Source organism: Onychomys torridus, chromosome 1, assembly GCF_903995425.1.
Source record: "Onychomys torridus chromosome 1, mOncTor1.1, whole genome shotgun sequence".
NCBI lineage: Eukaryota > Metazoa > Chordata > Mammalia > Rodentia > Cricetidae > Onychomys > Onychomys torridus.
The window spans coordinates 79,073,838-79,093,751 of record NC_050443.1 but is presented as its reverse complement, the minus strand read 5'-3'; the positions used below and the strand labels follow the sequence as shown (position 1 = coordinate 79,093,751).

At 45.1% G+C, this 19,914-nt stretch overlaps 1 protein-coding gene across 1 annotated transcript in view; it reads left to right on the top strand.

Moving 5' to 3' along the window:
• Positions 1-17,196, top strand: part of Rnf169 (ring finger protein 169) — a 64,568-nt gene extending 47,372 nt beyond the window's left edge. Inside the window, exons 4-6 of the mRNA XM_036193685.1 lie at positions 2,718-2,836; positions 10,806-10,905; positions 11,476-17,196. Coding sequence (XP_036049578.1) covers positions 2,718-2,836; positions 10,806-10,905; positions 11,476-12,657 — 1,401 coding nt within the window. The 3' untranslated portion in view covers positions 12,658-17,196. The remainder of the gene's footprint in view (positions 1-2,717; positions 2,837-10,805; positions 10,906-11,475) is intronic.
• The last annotated feature ends 2,718 nt before the right edge of the window (positions 17,197-19,914 follow it).

The following is a 19,914-nucleotide window of genomic DNA, read 5'->3' as shown; positions in this document are numbered from 1 at the left end:
GGACGGTGGAGTGGAGGAGCACTTGACTGGACGGTGGAGTGGAGGAGCACTTGACTGGACGGTGGAGTGGAGGAGCACTTGACTGGACGGTGGAGTGGAGGAGCACTTGACTGGACGGTGGAGTGGAGGAGCACTTGACTGGACGGTGGAGTGGAGGAGCACTTGACTGGACGGTGGAGTGGAGGAGCACTTGACTGGACGGTGGAGTGGAGGAGCACTTGACTGGACGGTGGAGTGGAGGAGCACTTGACTGGACGGTGGAGTGGAGGAGCACTTGACTGGACGGTGGAGTGGAGGAGCACTTGACTGGCATGTGCAAAGCCCTGGATTCAGGCCCCTGTGCTAGGGAAAAAGCAAGTGTTTGGTCTTGAACAAACGATTTCATTATATTAAAATTGGGACCCAAGAGAATCTGAAATTGTCTCAGTGGAAAGCCAGCCAGAGGACTCTTTGTATTAAGGGTGTGTCACGATGATAGGAGTCATTACACTTCCCTACCACCAAACCTCAATGACTCTACATTTCTTTGAGAACTAAATGAGAAGTCTTCACCCAGCACCCAGGTCCTTCCTTAACATAATTCTAGCTGGTCTTCTTTCCATCCTTGAGTATGCGCCAAGACTCTTGGGAGCAGAACAGTTTGCTGCCAACATATACACCCTGCTTTCCCTCCTCAGGTACATTTTCAACAGCTTGCTGCTTGTTCCTCTGTCCATTTGAAAAGCTGTCACCTTCAAACTGGTAGAGATTGCTCACTTCATTCATCCCCCTCTCTCACTCCACCCTTCATATTTGTGACTTTTACAAGATTTCATGCTCCTACTATAGATTTGTTTAATTTATTTTTTATTTGCATTGGTATTTTGCCTGCATGTGTGTCTGTGTGAGGGTGTCAGATCTTAGAGTTAGAGACAGTTGTGAGCTGCCATGTGGGTGCTGGGAATTGAATCTGGGTCCTCTGGAAGAGCAGTCAGCTCTCAGCCACTGAGCCATCTCTCCAGCCCTTCATTATATGAGATTGTTGACATGTATCTGACAAAAACCTCCTACAATTCCTTGCCCCTCACAAGTTTCTGATGCATGCTCATGGAATTATTAAACTCAGAGCATATTCTTTCTAAGAAAGGAGAGATTATTATTTCTATAATGGAAATAAAATGTTTGATTTGTTGTTTTCTTATGGTACCATTACTTCAGTAATGATGTGAACTGTTGGAAAACAGTATAGCTAACAGTTATATTAAGGATTATAAATCAGAAGTAAAAGATTAATTACCCTACAACGTAGAAGTAACCCTTACAGGCATTTTGGTAATTGTCCTAATCTGACCTGTTTTCTAAGTGCAATGCGCGCGCGCGCACACACACACACACACACACACACACACACACACACACACACACATCCTTGTGTACATGCTACATGTTCTTTTCATCCAGAAATGTTGCTTTGCGTACATACTGCTTTATAACCACTTTTAGCTAATTATAAATTGTGCCTTTCCTTGTAAATAAAGAATCCTATCTTTCTTCAGTTTTCCCCTAGTTCAATGTATGTGGCTGTTTTAATCTTCTGTAGATACCTTGCTGTCTTAAATAACACTGTGGTAAATTTCTGAAAGTAGAAGACCAGGTGAAAGGAAGTGTGCTTTGAAGCTGTTTTAACATGTTTGTTGCTCAGTTGTCCCCTAGAAAGTGTGGTGTTCATAAGCTCCTTTCTGTGGTGTATGAAGGCACCACACCTGCTTCCCCTGCTACCACCAGTGTATCCTTGGGGGGGGACAGTGTCACTTCAGACATTTCATTTACCCATGATCTGTACTGTCTTAAGGGCCCATCATGCCTTAGGCTTATTTATATCCAAGGTGAAAGAAAGATGAGAAGTAAACAATACCTAATGTTTCTAGGTTGTGGGCATGGAAGCGTAGAGACATAGGTAGCTTTTGTCTATGTTTATTTGCAATAATGCAAATATATTTATTTGCAATAATGCAATTTAGGTTTCATCAGTTGAAAGGAATTTGGTGAATAGTATAAAACTAAGCTTTTTTTCCTTAATACTATTTAATAAAAGTAAAGTCTATTTTTTGAAGATTTACATTTTAACTTATTTAATACTTTATCAGCTTAGCAAAATCCTTACAGCAGGGCAGTGGTTCTCAGCCTTCCTAATTTTGTGATGCTTTAATACAGTTCCTCATGGTGTGATGATCCCAACCTTAAGATTATTCTCGTTGCTACTTCATAACTGTAATTTTGCTACTCTTTTGAATTATAATGTAAATATTTTGGAGACAGATGTTTGTCAAGGGGATCAAAGCCCACATGTTGAGAACCACCGATTTAGAGACAACAAAAACAGACTTAAAGATGAATCATTGAACCCAGAGTGACGCTGATAAAGAGAGGGGATCTGAATAGTCTTTTGCTTGGTACCAAATTGGGTATGAAAAGAGAAAGTGCATAGAGATCGCCATTGTTTACCTGCGTTGAGTCTGTCACCTCTCTCAGAGTTGGAAGAAAATATATGCAATTTGATAATGGGTCCGTTTGATTTGGTATACTTTCAGTTAAAGCCACATTTGCAATTAGTATTTTCAGAAAGCATTTGTAATCAGATTGAAACTCAGAAAAGTGACTTAGAGATTGAACTTTGAAAGTATAGCTCTGATAGATACGATGGGAACCCTAATCTTATCTCCCTGTCTCCTTGCCAGTGTCCTGCACGTCTCTCAGATTCAGAGAATGAAGAGCCTTCTCGGGGCCAAATGATCCAGACTCATCGCTCGGCCTTTGTTTCCAAGAACAGCTCCTACTCCTTAGCTTTCCTGGCAGGGTAAGAGACTGACAGCTGAATTCAGAGTTCCTTCATTTGGGGGATGACAGGGGCTGCTGACAAGTAGAAGGAGTAAAAAGAGGTGGGAACTGAATTTTTCAAATGTAGATTATAGCCGGGTGGTGGTGGCACACGCCTCTAATCCCAGCACTTCGGAGGCAGAGGCAGGTGGATCTCTGTGAGTTTGAGGCCAGCCTGGGTTACAGAGTGAGTTCCAGGGCAGCCAGACAGAGAAACCCTGTCTTGGAAAAAAAAAAAAGTGTTACAAAGAAGGTGTGTGTGTGTGTGTGTGTGTGTGTGTGTGTGTGTGTATGTGTGTATGTGTGTGTGTGTGTGTGTGTGTGTGTGTGTGTGTCTGTGTCTGTGTCTCAAAGGTTAACTCCCAGTGATGTTCCTCAGGAGCCATCTACCTTGTTCTTTGACACAGGGCACCTGATTGTCCTGAAGCTTGCCAAATGGGCCAGAAGACTGCCCAGGGAGCCTAAGACCTGCTTGTCCCCACCTTCCTAGCATTAGGATTGCAAGTGGTCTTTGAAATCAGACTCATTCTTCTCAGCCCCTCCTGAATTTTTATAGAAAAGTCATGTTTACCCATTTCTGGCATCTTCTGGGTAGGATTCTGTTAATTTCATAGCTGCAAAGTGTGACCCTTTCTCCTATGGAAATGATGAGTTTTCTTTTGTTTGACAGTATCTGTAGACTTTCCCTCTGGACTTTAAAACTCTTAGAAGGAGTGAGGCCTGTGTTAAGTTTCTTTTCCTTGCCTAGATCTAACATGGGTTTCAGGAAGTTTTTAAAAACCCTGGTCAAGGCATTTCTGGATCCTTTAGCCTTTGCAAGTCCTGGGAGAAGAAGAAAGCAAGGGTGGATAGTTGCTGGATCCTGGAGGAATAATGAAGGGCAGGCAGGTGGGCAATCACTCATTTGTTTAGTAGATATTTTGAAAGTGGGTGCTCCATGCTGTGCTCCGTTTTAATATAGGGGTGTGAAGCACAGTCTTGACCCCATTTTGCTGTCTTTTTTCCTTAAAGCTGGCCTTATTCATCCTTCCTGCTGGGGCTCATGTTCTCTTTCCTGCCAGCACTATGTAGTAACTCTTTTCTGCTGCCTCTGGACACACATGGACTCTTCTTTCCTGGAGAAGTCACTGGTCTCTGTGTAACTGGGACAAGCTACCAAGTTTAATAACTTTGTCAGGGCTTCTGTCCTGGAAGGTCTCTGATGCAATCAAGTCTGTTCCTGAAACCTCTGTGTATGTTCTTCTGGAGCAGTTTGGTGGCCTTTGTAAAAGTGTTTTACTCTTAGGTGTTGTCCCTGGAGTAACAGTAACTCCTGTGGGCCCTTCCCTGGGTGTTTATTTGCTTGTGTGATGTTTGTGGAACAGCCATTTGTCCTAGACAGTTAGCTTAGTTGATAGAGTCAGAACCCAGTAAGTGGGTAAGCCTGTGACACACCCACACACACAGTGTGAAGATAGACTCACTGTGTGTGAGCCTGAAGTAGAGTGTCCTTCCAGCACTATACATCAGAATTCCTGATTATCATACTCAGTCATAGTTATATCTTAATGACTATAAAACAGGAAGAAAAAAGTAAAATCATTTTTCCAATAAAGCCAGAAATCACAATTAATATTATAATGTGAAATAACTTTAAAAATAAATTAATGATACTGTACCAAAGGGACATTGCCTCTGTTGGAGTCCATGCTGCATGGTGAATTGCTTCTCACCAGCTTTGCCTCTACCCTTATGCTGGTACAATTCTTCCTTCTGAAAGAGGACCTGCAGATTAATATGACAGTACATAAAGGCCTTAAAGTTATTCTCTCTTGGTCAGAATTGTACAAGCATAGAGGAGTGTGCTTGTAGAACATCTCTCCCATATCTTCTTCCCTGTCTCATAGCCTATCCTTACCATGGACCAGTTAACATGCAAACACTGACTTAGACTTTGTTAGCTCACATTGAGGTCAGTGTGAGTTCAATTATGTAACGTGGATCTTAGGGCTCATCTTACAAATATTCAAGTCAGGCAAGGTTCAATTATTAGTTTAGTTTTTGAGACAGTAAATTGGATATTATATGTGCCTGACCAACCCCAAAAGAAGCTCAATTGGAGCCTGTCGTGTCCAAGTCCAAGTCTCCTGTGGAACCTAAGCAGCTTCATGAGAGTCCAACAGGGGCATTCCTGAGATAGCCAAACACTCAATTCTTCAAGGGCTGTGGGTTGGTCATCTAAACTGCTATAAAAGAGGTGAATGCGGACATGCCTGTAAGGCCTCACAAGGAGGATGGAAGAGCAGATCTACAGAAGGTGACCTCACAAGATGAGGCACTCATTTCACTGTGGAAGATTTTCCAGGAGTATTAAAGAAGGTACTGGAGAAGCATTGTCTTAGTCTGTATTCTATTGCTGTGAAGAGACATCATGACTGTAGCAACTCTTAGAAAAGAAAACATTGAATTGGAGACTTGCTTACAGTTTCGGAGGTTTAGTTCATTATCCTCATGGCAGGAAGCATGGCAGCATGCAAGCAGGTATGCACTAGCTGAGAGTTACATCCTGATCCATAGGCAGAGAGAGACAGAGACAGAGACAGACAGGCACTGGGCCTGGTGTGGGCTTTTGAAATCTCAAAGCCCACCCCCAGTGACACATTTCCTCCAACAAGGCCACACCTCCTAATCCTTTAAAAAGAATGCTACTCCCTGATGACTAAGCATTCAAATATATGAGCTTATGGAGGCCGTTCATACCACCACAAACCTGCTCTGACAGATTGTTTGGCACAGCATGGGAAATCTGAAGTGATTGATGTTGTGGCTCACTGTGGCAGCATCCAGCAGAGGAGCTTTACTTACGAAGCCTTTGATGGCCATGACTACATAGACATGACAGTCCAGAAACACTATCTGTCGGTCACAGCTGTGAAGTGAGGAAAGCCCCGTTGAAGTAAGGCATGGCTCACGGTTCATCTAGCCAAAGGGGCTGAGATAGTCCTGAATACTTCGTTGGTGGTTATGGAGACAAGCTTGGTGGTGGTGACAACTTTGGTTGTGGAGGAAACATCAGTAGTTCCAGCAACTGTGGTGGCAGTTATGGTGGAGGATACTGTGGCAATAGGTCTTGTATAATATTTGAAGGACCAGCCTTACTGTTATACATCCCAGGAGCTCTGGAGAGAGAACTACGAATGGACGGGGACACACACACACACACACACACACACACACACACACACAGACTATTTGGGGGAAAATAGAATCTCAGCACACCGAGCTCTTTAGTCCATTCGCTTTAATTCCTCTGGCATAACATCCTATTTACACAGCTTCAGTTCTGTTCTCATGCCTAGCTCCTTTCTTGCCTGATTTCTCTCTATATTCATCTACTGCTCCTTCTGTGTTCTATCTTAATTCTCTCATCTCAATTCTGCCTCATCTAGATCCTGCTCATCTCATTCTTACCCAGCTAGTACTTCCCCATCTGGCTCTTCCTCATCTTCCATCTTGTCCACACGTTTTTCTGGTCCAAATCTTCCTTATCCCTCTCTGTTCTCGTCTCTAAGTTCTCCATGTTTCTCCTAAGTCTCTCCAAGCAATAGCAATCCCCTGGTCGAGCAAGGTCACTAGGCTTGAATTCTACGGGGTCATAAAGGCAGGTAAGAATTTTCCTCAGGCAGTGACCACCAGGCTTTCTTTTACAATCCAAAATGGGAGTGGTAAAAGAGAAGGTCACCTGAGTGCCAATGACTGGTTAGCATATCAAAAAGGGGATCTTATGTGCTCAGTCTACATTCCTAGAAGTGGTTAGGTGAGAAGTTAGGGGTCTATTAGTAAGGTTGTATAAGAAAGGAGGGTCTCACCCTAAATTGCACAAGAGATAAAGCTATCTGCCTGACCTAGGAGACAGGAGTACTTTTGTTCGGCCTTGGCTGCTTGATAGGCATTTTAGATAAATACACTGTTAGGAGTTCTTTGGAAGCATGCAAGAAAATCATTTTAGGAACCAGCTAATATATATGTGTGTGTGTGTGTGTGTGTGTGTGTGTGTGTGTGTGTGTGTGTGTGTGTGTGTGTATAATCTCTGTGTAGTTTTGCGCCTTTCCTAGAACTCGCTCTGTAGCCCAGGCTGACCTCGAACTCACAGAGATCTACCTGGCTCTGCCTCCTGAGAGCTGGGATTAAAGGTGTGTGCCACTACCACCCAGCAAAGATTTATTTATTATGTGTACAGAAGAGGGTGCCAGATGGTTGTGAGCCACCATGTGGGTGCTGGGAATTGAATTCAGGACCTCTGGAAGAGCAGCCAGTGCTCTTAACCTCTGAGCCATCTCCAGCCCTTGTGTTTCTTAAGTATAGAAGTGTACAGGCAGGTGAATGGAGTGAGCTGAAGGGGGCAGCCATTTTGAGGAAGTTCATTGATAGATTCTGACTGTGGATATTGTGAACAGGTCAACTAATTTTCATAAAAGAAACTCAAAGAAAAGAGGGCTTTGTGGTCATCTGATGAGGTTGTAATTCTTTCAGATAACTAGAAGTTAACCAGAGATCATTTCTGAATATATTATTAATTGGAAAAATTAATTTGAAAACTAAGTAGGATATATAACAAAGTTAAATTCAAAAATTTTATCTGAAAAGTTTAATTATTTCTAAAGTCATTATTTTTTTTTACTCCTCATTCCTATTTCCCCACTAAATTCAAACTGAAATTGTGATTCTAGAAGCTCTTACAGGAAAACTGTCTAGTCCATAGGTATTTTTTCTCTTGCTAAAAGCTCTCTATGTTGGGTTGCATTTTTCTTGTTTGGGCTGTCAGGGGTGTTAGGTTTGGGGCAGAGTTCAGATTGGTCACTATGACTTACCAATATGACATGATTTAAAAAGTAATTGCTGCTATATATTCTTAAACTTCTTAATGTCATCTCTAGTCTTCATTAAGTCTTAGTTTTATTTATTTATCTTTTACACCTATTATGTGTGTTCATATGTGTGTGTGTGTGTGTTTGTATGCGCGCACGTGTGTGCACTCCTGTGGAGGTCAGAGGGCAACTTGCAGGAGTCAGTTCTCTCTTCTGCCATCATCTACACCAAATTCAGTTGCATTTCTATATACTAGCAGTGAACAATTTAAAAATGAAATTGAAAAAAAAAACAGTCCCATTTTGATCCATTACTAGGATTAAAAAAAAAAAAACAGAATAATTAGAAATCAAGTTAACCAGAGAAACATAAAATTTTAATACTGAAAACCCCAAAGTTTGATTATTAAGAGAACCTAAATAAAGGGAATCGCATCTTGCTCATGGATTGCTAGACTTAACATTGTTACAACGTTAATAATCCCTGAATAGTTTTTAAAGGTTCAGTAGGATACATGCTAAAGTTCCAGTGGATTCTCTTCTAGAAGTAGACAATAATGCTAAAGTTCATCAAAAATACTTTCACTGTCAGAAACTTGTGTGGGTGTCTTCATGGTATGTATGCTTCATCACCACAAATATAAGTTTGCTCCCTGGGCTTTTCCTTCACCAATATGGAGTTGAGGGGAGAGATGTGAAATGGTTTTCCCAGCTACAGGCAGCAGTCATTTGTGTACCTATAATTTGGACTTAAAACTGTCACCTTGGCCATTACCCCTGATAAGGTGGATTTGCAGCCTGTGTTGTTAATTCCTCAGTACAGAATTTGGAATTCATGGTTTAGGTGCAGCTTTAGCCACCCTCCAGTGGCATCAGACTGTTCCAGAGAGCTGCCGAAGTTGCAGAGGTCTTCTTTCTTGCATTGTCAGAAAATCTTTTCCTCTCATTGTCCGATTGCCTCACTAAAAATCATGTATCTAAATAGTAATGCCACCTCTTTCAGCTCTAAATCCATAGTCAAAGTGCATGTTATTTACAAAGCCTTTAGTGGTGGTGTCAGAGTTAGGGTTTCTATTGCTGTGAAGAGACACCATGACCATGGAAACTCTTACAAAGGAAAACAGTAATTGGAGGTGCCTTAAAGACCATTATTGTCATGACAGGAAATATGACTTTGTGCAGGCAGACATGGTGCTGGAGTAGGAGCTGAGAGTTCTGCATCTTGATCTGCAGGTAGCAGAAGGAGACTGCCACACTGAGCATAACTTGAGTGTACAAGACCCCAAAGCCCATCCCTGTAGTGATACACATCCTCCAACAAAGGCCACACCTCCTAATCGTGCCACTCCCTATGGGCCAAGCATTCAAACACAGGAGTCCATGGGGACCATTCCTATTCAGACCACCACAGGTGGCTTACATGACTGATTGTGTGGTTTTTAGGAATGCAAATGAACTTAAATATTTTTCTAAGTAAAAGTGTGACTGTGTGTTACACAGCCACCATTTTCTCCTGTTAACACCATGTGGCCATAAGAATAGAATGGGCAAAACCACACAGGCGCTGGAACAGAAGCCATTCTCAGTGGTGGACAGGCCTTCTCTGGAGATGCAGGGTGCAAAAATACTAAGATAATCCTCCCTCCCTCCCTTCCTTGCTTCCTTCTTTTCTAAGTTTTCTCTGAGCCAGTTCTGATGTTAAAAATCTTTTCTAAAAAAAGAGTTTATATGATGCATCCCATTAAAGAGCTAATTAGGGTCAATTGAGGAAATAATTTTTGTTTGGAATCATCTACATAGTTATGTGTCTGTCTTGATTTATTGGAAATACTTGTTCATCCAGCAAAGTGAACATGCTATAGATTTTCCAGTTTTTTTCATTCCATCTTAGTTATAACTCTCTTTTTAATGCTATTTTTGCCTCTTATCTCATAACTGCTTTATTATGCTCTTAAATTGTGTAATGCTGAATTATTTGTCTGTTCCGATGGTCTCTGATTCCCTGAAGACCTTGACTGTCTTATCTTGTGCCTTGTATGTGCTGCGTGTGTGGTGCATGCCTGGTGAAAGCTATGTCGAGCAGAAGGGAAAGTTAGCTATAGTGTGGTGTAGGCGACTGCTTGCATGCAGCTCCATAGTAGATTGTATCTGGCCTCCCATACAGCTGATAGATGTCAGACCCCAATCTTTTACCACAAACAAAGTGTAGTTCAGAATGAAACCAAGACCCAATATAACAACCCCAACTATAAGATTCCTGAGGGGTGAAAAACAACAACAACAAATGACTTGGAAATTCAGCTTTATAACAACTTCTCTGTTGCTTCATTTATCACACTACAATGTAGTGGACTGCAGCACTCAATCCAAATCCTGTGGAGTGTGGTTTGTACGTCATAATAGAGGGGCTCAGGAGGTGGCTCAGTGGTTAAGATCACTGGCTGCTCCTCTCGAGAACCCAGGTTAGATGCATGCACATGGCAGCTCACAACTATCTGTAACTCTAGTCCTAGGGGATTCAACCCTCTTCTGGCCTACATGGGCACCAGGTGTGCATGTGTTAACACAGATATACATGCAGGCAAAACACCCACACACACAAAATAGGTAAAACAAAAATTGTAAAGTTATCCTTCATAAGATAAAAATCATGTGTTCTGAAAGACTCAAGTCATTGGGACTTAAGTGTTTGGAAATTCAAATGTAATGGGGTTAAGCAAGAGACTACACTTAATTTTGACTCCCTAAATAAAAACAGAGCATCGTGGTACATCTTCCTAAGTGCTTCCATTTTTCATTTCATGGCTTCCTTAGACAGCTTGAGAAGAGGTTTGGGTCTAAGAGGAAGAACAGGTTTTATTTGGAAGGGGATTGCATGCTGTATACACCCTTCTGAGGGCGGTCCTCTCTACTTCCCCAGGCAGGGCTGGAGATAAGTGTCCTGTCTTTCTCTGGCATTTGGTTAATAAGTAACCTGTTTTCTATTATAGCTACTTACGGAAATGGTCTTTCTTGGTGAGTGGCTTAGAATGGTAAAAGAGAGTGTAGTTTTTTCTAAACTCATCTATGGACTAATTGTAACTATGTCTTCTTTTTTTTCAGGAAGCTGAACAGCAAGGTGCAGAGGAGTCAGAGCTGCAGCGACACAGTTGAGGACAGGGTGAAGAGCAGGCTCAGAGCAGCTCCACCCAACAGAGCCAAGGTACACCGCAGCCCAGGCGGTCTCCCCAGCGCGCGCTCACACACACACACACACACCCGGTTTTATCAGGACACAGAGAACCCTACAGACAGATAGGAAGTTTCTAGTTAGTAGACAGATGGGGATGTTAAGCCATTATAGACACCTTTTTAAAGGTCTCTGAGAGCCCCATCTCCATGAGATTTTCATGTTGCTAACTCCTTCAGGGGTGTGTGTGTGTGGGGGGGGGGTTTAGGCTGGAATTTCCCCAGTTTCAGGTGTGCATTACTCTTCCTCCCTTCCTTCCCTGTCCTCCCTCCTCCCAGAGGACTTACGTAGAAACAAATACGTGCATGAGACACCTGGAGGGCTGGCTCAGCAATTGAGAACACTTGTTCTTGCCGAGAACCAGACCCATAGCAGGCCATTGTTTCCCATAACTCTAGCTCCAGGGGATTCACCATCCTCTTCTGGCCTCTTTGGACACCTGCACATACATGTGCCTACATATACACAAGTTTTAAAAAATGAAAAATAAACAATACAAAAAGGGAAGAAAAACACACACACAATCTTTTATATTTCTTTCAGGTCACAACTATAACTCCAGGCTCCACCCCCATTATTGGTGTTCTCTTGTCCACCCAAAACAACCGCTGCCTCTCAGCGCCTGACTTAACCATCGAAAAGCGCCTGCCCTTCAGCTCCCTTTCGTCCTTGGCTTCCTTGCATAAGCCAGAGCGCTCCATCAGCCCTGAAAGCAACGACAGCATCTCTGAAGAACTGAACCACTTCAAGCCCATTGTCTGCTCGCCATGCACCCCTCCCAAGAGACTCCCTGATGGCCGAGTGCTGAGTCCACTCATCATCAAATCAACACCTCGAAACCTGAACAGAAGCCTGCAGAAGCAGACTTCCTACGAGGCTAGTCCACGGATCCTCAAGAAGTGGGAACAGATCTTCCAGGAGCGGCAGATCAAGAAGACCCTTTCCAAAGCCACTCTCACCTCCCTGGCCCCTGAAGGAGGGGAGGAGTTACCAGGCTCTGAAGCTATCCATTCCAGCAAGGAGAGGCCGCCCCTGGCTTTAAGCACAAGACTGTCCAGGGCCCAGATGCTCTCAGAGTGTGCTGGGCCCACCTCCACTGCCCTTGAGTATTTCCCTTCTGTTCACCAGACAAAAGTAGATCAGGACTGTGTTAGAAAAAGGAGCCATGAGGTCCCGCTGGAGACCTGCCACTCCTCAGAGTACAGAGGAGTAGCCAGTGGGCCTTCTTTGGAAGGGGGGCAGTTTGAGGAGTCAAGGTCCACCCTAGATGCCACATTAGACAAAACTTGCATGAGCACAGTCATGAAGACCTCGGCACTTAATTCAGTGCTGCCTAAAAGTGATGTTTTGGGTGGGGTCTTTAAAACAAAGAAACAGCTGAAGACACTCAGTCATTTTGATTTGGCTAATGGCATTCTGATCGACAGCCTAGGAGAGGAGCCAATTCCTTCCCTGCGTAGGGGCCGGAAAAGGCGCTGTAAGACCAAGCACTTGGAGCAAAATGGTGTTAAGAAACTGCGACCACCCAGCAGTGACATGGGCCTGGCCCCCAAAGAGCCAGGGCTGCGTGAGGTGGGGCAGAAATGGCAGGGGGAGGAAGAGGACCGGCCGATGGCTCTGCAGTCCCAGCGCATAGTTGACAGTGAGAGGCGGACTGTGAGCCGGCGGAAAGGCAACGTGGATCAGTATCTCTTACGGTCCAGCAGCCTGGCTGGGGCCAAGTAGCATTTACTGTACAGTGTGGTGTTACCTGCTTTTCAGAGGCCCTTGGCCTCAGTCATTTATCCAAAAGAGCTAGCTCAATGTTCTCACTTTGAGTTTCTTTCAATGGCAAAACACTGTCTAATATAATTCTGAGAGGCTTCAGAGCCTTGGTAATCAAATCCAAGGGTCTGAATATTTGGCTCTCCAGGATCTGGGCCATACTCCTCACCCCCTGAGTGAGCCAACTCTGAAGGCTTCTGGGCCCAAATCCAGCAGCACCCACTTGGAATGAGATTGGGATTGGCCTCATTCATGAACATGATGGCCAGAGTTAGAGATGGCAGGGAAAGGGTACCTTCTCACACTCATAAGACCCTGGCGTCTTACAACAGAGCAGTGTTTAGGTCAGCCTTGCAGATAGATCTTCACTCTCCAGAGACAAACAGTGCAGTGCTGTGAAGACCCGAGGTAAATAAGTGACCACGTTCGTCTTTGTCACACACACACACACACACACACACACACACACACACACACACACACACCCGTAACTGTACACCTAAGTTGGTTGAGCTTAGAACTTTGGCTTCTCCAGAACTTGATTTACAGTTTAGACTATGACATTTGATCGATGCTGTGTGACTGATACCTGCTCTTCCTGACTTGTGAGTGGTGTCAGCTGGGTGATGAAGCTGCCATGCAGATGTTCAGGTTCTCCCAACTGCCAAGTGTCTCCTGGCCACAAGTCCCATGGATTCTCCACCATCATGGGGTGCCCAAAGGAAATACAACCCAAGGGCCTGCCACGGCCACCTAGGGAGACTGGCCAGGCACTGAGTGTGACAGTGTGAAGCCCACCTAGAAACAGTTGGTGTTGCTGAGATGTAAATCATAGAACTGCAGTGAACTCGCCTGCCCCACTCACAGGCTCCTGTTTTCCCAGGAGTCCTAGCCTGTGAAATAACTAGGAGGTTTCCTTACTGCTTTCCACTTGGCAATGGCTATCTGCAATTTCGGTCTAAAAATCATGAAAAACTTGCCCCAAAGTCAGGCAAAGATAATGCTGAGACTCGATATTGTGGAAACAAGGTATCTAGCTGGATGCAGCTGGTAAATGTAGTCCCATGGACCTTTGGGGTTTATTTTTCTTAGCAGATGACACTGTGTGTCTTTTGCATCCCTGGTGGTGCTTGGTGCTTCTGCCTTTCTGGGCTCAATGAAAATAGGGATTATGATATGATTTTAGGGACTCTCAGGTGGGCTGGCGTTCCCTGTGTCTGTATGAGCTGTTACCATAGTCATGTGACTGGCATTTTAACAAACCTTCCAGAGCTTCTGTACCCACCCTTTGCTGACCCCCTTGAAAGGTCCCAGCAGGATAGTACATAATTCTCCAGTGAAGTTGCCTTTTATCAGAGTGTTTCTAAAACAGTCAGTTTAGAAATAGCTAGAGCTACAGTCAGCGGCTGAGGGTAGTTACCTGTAGTGCTGTTTCCTGGGGGCAGATGTCAGGCTTTTGGGATTCTAGAAGAGAGAACCTCAGATTTGGAATTAGCCCAAAGTTGGTTGAAGCTTCTAGGAAGGTGGGAAGGAGCATGTGGAGTCCCAAGCAAGGTGTCCATGAAGCAGACAGAGCTACTTTCTCTGTGGCTCAGAGCTGACTCTTCCCAGGGATGCTGGATGTGTGTGGCCATCACCAAGATAGGTGGCTTCAGAGGCTGCTCTGATGGGGAACCTGTTTGAGTCCTGGCATGTGGGTATATGTTTTACAAACACACAATGGTCTCATTCCTTTATATTCATGCCACTTTACTTCTTGTCCTAGGCATCTTAAGGCTTTAAGGGCTGCTAAAGGCCTGTTAATGCCCCAAAAAGGAGAGCTGGCCCTGGTGTGCACATACAAGGAGATTCCATTGGAGAAAACTGAAATGTCTGCCTCTTCCTGTATTCCCTTTATGATCCTAGAGATTATTATTGGAAGGCTAGTCTTACTGGGCAGTAGCAAAGACACTTATTTTTCCACATGCCACCCTTTTATATGTCACTAACCAGTAGAAAAACACTTTCCGTTGGAATTAATTTTTGGTTTTGGTAAAAAGATAAAATATTTTTAATAGATGAGAAATATATATTTTAAATGGCCCCTTGGCTTTGAGAGTGTGCGTAGTGGTAGTAACAAGTGCAGTGTCGCTGCTAAGCGAGTGTTGCCAACTCGGGCCGACTGTGGCTGTCCCTGCGCACCCCAGAGAGACTCAGGTGTGCTGCAGACAGTGTCGATTCCCATGCTTCCTGCTGAGCAGTGCTCCTCCAAGTAGAGGCGAGAGTTTCCGGTGAGGAGGAAAGGCTTTGAAGATGGAACACTGCTAACGTGTCGCGTGCAGGAAGCTCTCACATCTAGTCACTGAAACCTGAACACTGTCTCTGAAAATCCCCATCACAGTGCTTTCTGAAGTCCTTCACAGCTACAGTTGCTGACGTGGACTCCTGACGAGTAGAGACAATTAGAATGGGCGGGAGGGCTGGCGAGCGAAAAAGAGATTTCACAGAATCAATACTTCCCACGAGTCACTGCAGTTCTGTCTACCCTGCACATTGCCCGTGTTCCGCTTGTCCTTGTGTGTGCATTCTGCTTGTTTCCCTTTGTTATTAAAGAGGAAATGAGGAACAGGACGGTACGTCTTGCCATTCCTCAAGAGGGCTTAGCAGCCCTTCTCCAGAGAAGTAACCCTGCGGCTGATTGTACCTGGTGGAAGAAGTCATCTGGATGGATTGGTGTCAAGTCAGGGATTATTCAGCCAGCAACTGACTGCTGTCCCTTAGTTACCTTAAAAACAAAACAAAAAAAAAAAACCCAAACAAAAAAAAAAAAGTTAAGTCTGGCTGAGGTTTGTCCAGGAATCCTTTCTTAATTTACTTCAAGTTCCAAGAAATGAGGCAGGTCTGGATCACTGATAGGACCGGAGAAGCCCATTCTTCACTTGAGTGACCTCCTAATGCATTCCCCAAGCTGACTCTCACTAGAACCTGAAGTGACTTGGGGTTTCCTCTTCCTAACTTGTCACTGAAGTGGAGAGCCATCAGGAGAGGGTAGAGGCTAGCTTATCATATGGGATATTAAAGCTGGACCAACCCTAGCCCCTCTTTAAATGAAGACCCACTGTTCTGGTTTCTGCTGTAGTTCTCTAGGGCTGAATAATAGTGAGTTATACAATTTGTGAATGAAGGGAACACCCGAGTGACAGAGGTTTGAGAATGGCTTTTTCTTTGTTTCTTTCGGTGAAGATGTACCGACTTCCCCTGAATACACCCATACTATATAGGGTACTTAATAGGGAAAACCCCGTAGTGTGAGCTAAGTAATGAGTGGAATTTTGTTGTAGTTATTTTAATCATAGCCTTTGCTGTTTCTTTCCAAATTGACCTCTTTAGCATCTTAAATCTTTCTTAGACAGCCCTTTCCTTATCAACCAGAGGATGCTCCTTAGATTTAGCCTTTAGAGAGAAAGGAGCTGGCTAAAGTTCTTATGAGCCAGTAGGGCAGGGAGCAGATTTTGAGGACAAGGCTGCTGCACAGATTCTCTTTGATGACCCAGAATGCTCCTTTGCCTGTGGTTAGTCTGTAGCGTTCTGAAGACTATTCCACAGAAGAGAGGTAGATACACAGAGTTACCAATGTAGTCAAAGGGGATGGCGGGAGAGGCGCCAAGCCCACTTGAGCAGACTACTCTGTGTCTCACCAGTGTTTCTTCTGAGGGAAAAATGTACTTTTGTGTTTCCTAAGTTTGTTGCCAGGAATGTGTGAGTGCTGACCTTAGGCTCTGAACAGGCCCCCTCCCTTTCTGGTGTCTCAGGTCCAGAAAGAGCTGGATAAAGTCATGCTAAGGTCAGGGTCAAGCTGTGCAGGGAGCAGCTTCCTCCTGGTGCCAGGTTCCTGTAATAGCAGTCAGTTCTCCCTAGCTGGCACTTGCCCTCCAACTGTGCCACCAGCGCAGCCCGGCAGATCCCGGTTTGCATCAGACATGACCATCAGCCTGAAGCCTCCAGCAAAGCAAGATAACAGATACTATGCAAGACAGGAAGTGACTAGTTGAAATGCCAACTAGTGGGTGTCGCCCCCCCCCTTTCTTTTTGCACCTGATACACTGTTTACTCTTAACTGTACAAATATAGTTGTATTAAGAGCCAAGAGCTGAACCTTTCCACCTAGAAATATAAATTGGTTGTCTGTTTGGTTTTAGGCAACCTGCTATAGCTCCTTGTGGTCTGGTGGTTGTGACTTGCTCAACCTGTTTACATTAGGATCGGAGAAGGGGCCTTGCATCCTGGTGGACTGCCTGCCACTGCTGTCTGTACCCCCTTGACTCATAAAGAGCCTTTTGACAGAGGACTTGGGACAAGGTATGTCCTGTCAAGGGATGCTGTTACCACAGTGAAGTGGTGTGGATCAGGTGGGACGATGTGTGATTAAAACAGTACCAAAGTGCGTTCTTCAGTGTGTGTATGCGCCTGTTCCAGGCGAGGCCCAAGCTGAAAGTGCAGTAAAGCACTCATGAAAGCAAACGGTCTGCTTCTGGCTGGTCTCTGGAGTGCTGCGTCTGACAGTGTGGGCTAAGCAGAAGGCAGCCGTGTGTTTGGGTGCTGTCCTGGGCCAGGGAGGTACCTGGGATGGAAGGCCTTACCTGGGCATCCAGAATGAGTGGGGAGGCACTGGGGTGGGCTCTCCACAGGGAACAAGTCTACCATTTTATGTGCTCTAATGGATGGTATTTACAGTTCCTGACCTTTTGTGACCATTGCAGCTTCTCTGAAGACCCAAGTTTGAGTAAAGAATGACTGGGAGATGCCACTGTCCTTGCACCTTAGTGATGGACTTAGAAATATGATTGTTAAAAATACTCTTCTTTGGAACCATTGCTCAGAAAGTCATTAAAAAAAAAAAAAAAACTCTGGCCGGGCGGTGGTGGCGCACGCCTTTAATCCCAGCACTTAGGAGGCAGAGGCAGGTGGATCTCTGTGAGTTCGAGGCCAGCCTGGGGTTCTAGGACAGGCTCCAAAGCTACACAGAGAACCCTGTCTCGAAAAACCAAAAAAACAAAAACAAAACCAAAACACCTCTGATGTGAGTTTTTCACTGACCACAGAACAAATGTTAACCTGTTTCTCCTAAACTGGGAAAACGAGCCTGGAAGACTGTGCCAGCACATCCGGACGGATCTCTGAAGTCCCTTTGCACTAGGCCTTCAAGGGAGAGTGGTGGAAGTGAACATGCAGCCACTTGGAGTCTTGAAAACAGTACTTGGCACTTGGTCCCTATAGTAGCAAAGCGCTCCACACACTATTGATTCCCTTATAACTAGGTATGGTGAGAGTCCTTTACAGATGGGAACTCCAGCCCTGGCCAGAACTCCCCTGACTCCAAAGCTGCTGCTTGCCTCTTCTGCTGCTGTGGCCATAGCTAATGACACAGTGCAAAGCTCTACCACCAGCAGTGTGGTTTCAGTTGCTATCTGGACTGGAACTGGTTGGGCCAGTGACCAGGCTGTCTTCCCACATTACCCACTTGGTCCTGTGGAATTCTGAGTTAATTCCAGATGTGAGCACAGTTTGCTTTTCCATCTGTTGGTTCTCCCAAACCCTCACTAACTTCCAGATTGCTCATTAGTATCTCGGGTGACTAGCCGGCTCAGTTTGGGAAGATTGAAGGACATGTAAACTAAAGCAGAAAGTTAAGTGTGATCCCAGCATCGAGTGTATGGAGGCAGGAGGATCAGGAGTTCAAGGTCATCCTTGGCTATATAGTTTGAGGCTACCCTGGGCAACATGAAGCCCTGTCAGAAAATACAAGGAAAAAAAGATGAAAAACATGAGTTGCCATGTCATCTTACCAAGTCTTACTAGAATAGTAGAAGAGTTGGGGTACTACTTGGTGGCTTCCTGCTTGGGGTTCAGTTGCAACACTTCGTTACATGTTTGAAAAAAGGCTCATGCTTGAACTCTGGGAAGCAGCTTCTGGGGTAAGAAGCCAAAGGAATTTAGACAGATCAGAAACTTAGTAAGGAGAGACAACCAGCTTGTACACCTGAGAGAAAGTGGTGCTTTGCCCAGACAAGTGTGCCCTCTTTGGAATTCCCTCACACTGATTAAGGGGCTGCCATGGGGGTACTAACATAACCATTAAAACTGCCCACAAAAGAGAGTCAGTGCCATTACTGGAGAGACTACAAGAAGCTAGATTGGGACAGGGTTTGTGTGTGTGTGTGTGTGTGTGTGTGTGTGTGTGTGTGTGTGTGTGTAGGTCCATTCTTGAGAATATGTGGCAGTAACACACGTGGCTGAGGGGAGCACTCTAGGAGGTTCTTCAGCAGTGGAACCTGGTGGGTTGACAGTGTGACTCTCAGGGTGGCTCCTCACAATAAAGACGGGTGAACCTGGTGGGTTGACAGTGTGACTCTCAGGGTGGCTCCTCACAATAAAGACGGGTGAACCTGGTGGGTTGACTGTGACTCTCAGGGTGGCTCCTCACAATAAAGACGGGTGAACCTGGTGGGTTGACTGTGACTCTCAGGGTGGCTCCTCACAATAAAGACGGGTGCTTTGGAACTCCGGTAAGTCCACTCCAGCAAGTCAACCACAAGTGCTCTGAGTGTGGCCGCTGTTGGTCACGGCATCGCCTGTATCTGTCAGGCATCTAAATGGGCTAACTATATTCTTGTCACCTGGTGTGGTCTGTGTAGTGATGGTACATGCATGTGTATGTCTGAATATGATCACAGTTTCATGTAAGCACTTAACTGGCTATTTACATGAGTCTGTGAAGTTGAGTTCAATAATATACAAATGGTTGGAGTTTGGATTTGGGGAGTCTGCCTTGCTGGGGATCAAGAAGCATTCTTGGACCCTAGGGACTGCAGGTCTGCTGCCCGGATCTGAAGTAGCTGTCCCCAGGGGAGAAGTCTTAGGTCCCACACAGCACAGCCCCAGTGGACTTCTCCAGACCCTTCTGGGGCAGGTGCTGCCTACTGGGCACACACCAAGAGAGTGCAGCAGCCCCAGTCTGCCTTGGCCAGATGTTGCTTTATTATGAACTGGGGTGCCCGCCTGCCCCATGTTTGTGTTCTTAGCTTCAGCCTGTGTCCTGGATTACAGGTCCCTGGGAAACTAGCCACTCCCCACTTCTACCAGCCATTATCTCAAAAGGGACCATTCCATCTTCTTTCCCGTTCCTTACGGGAAATCTGTCTACCCAGCCTCTGGCCCTCTGCTTTGCTACCCTGCCTC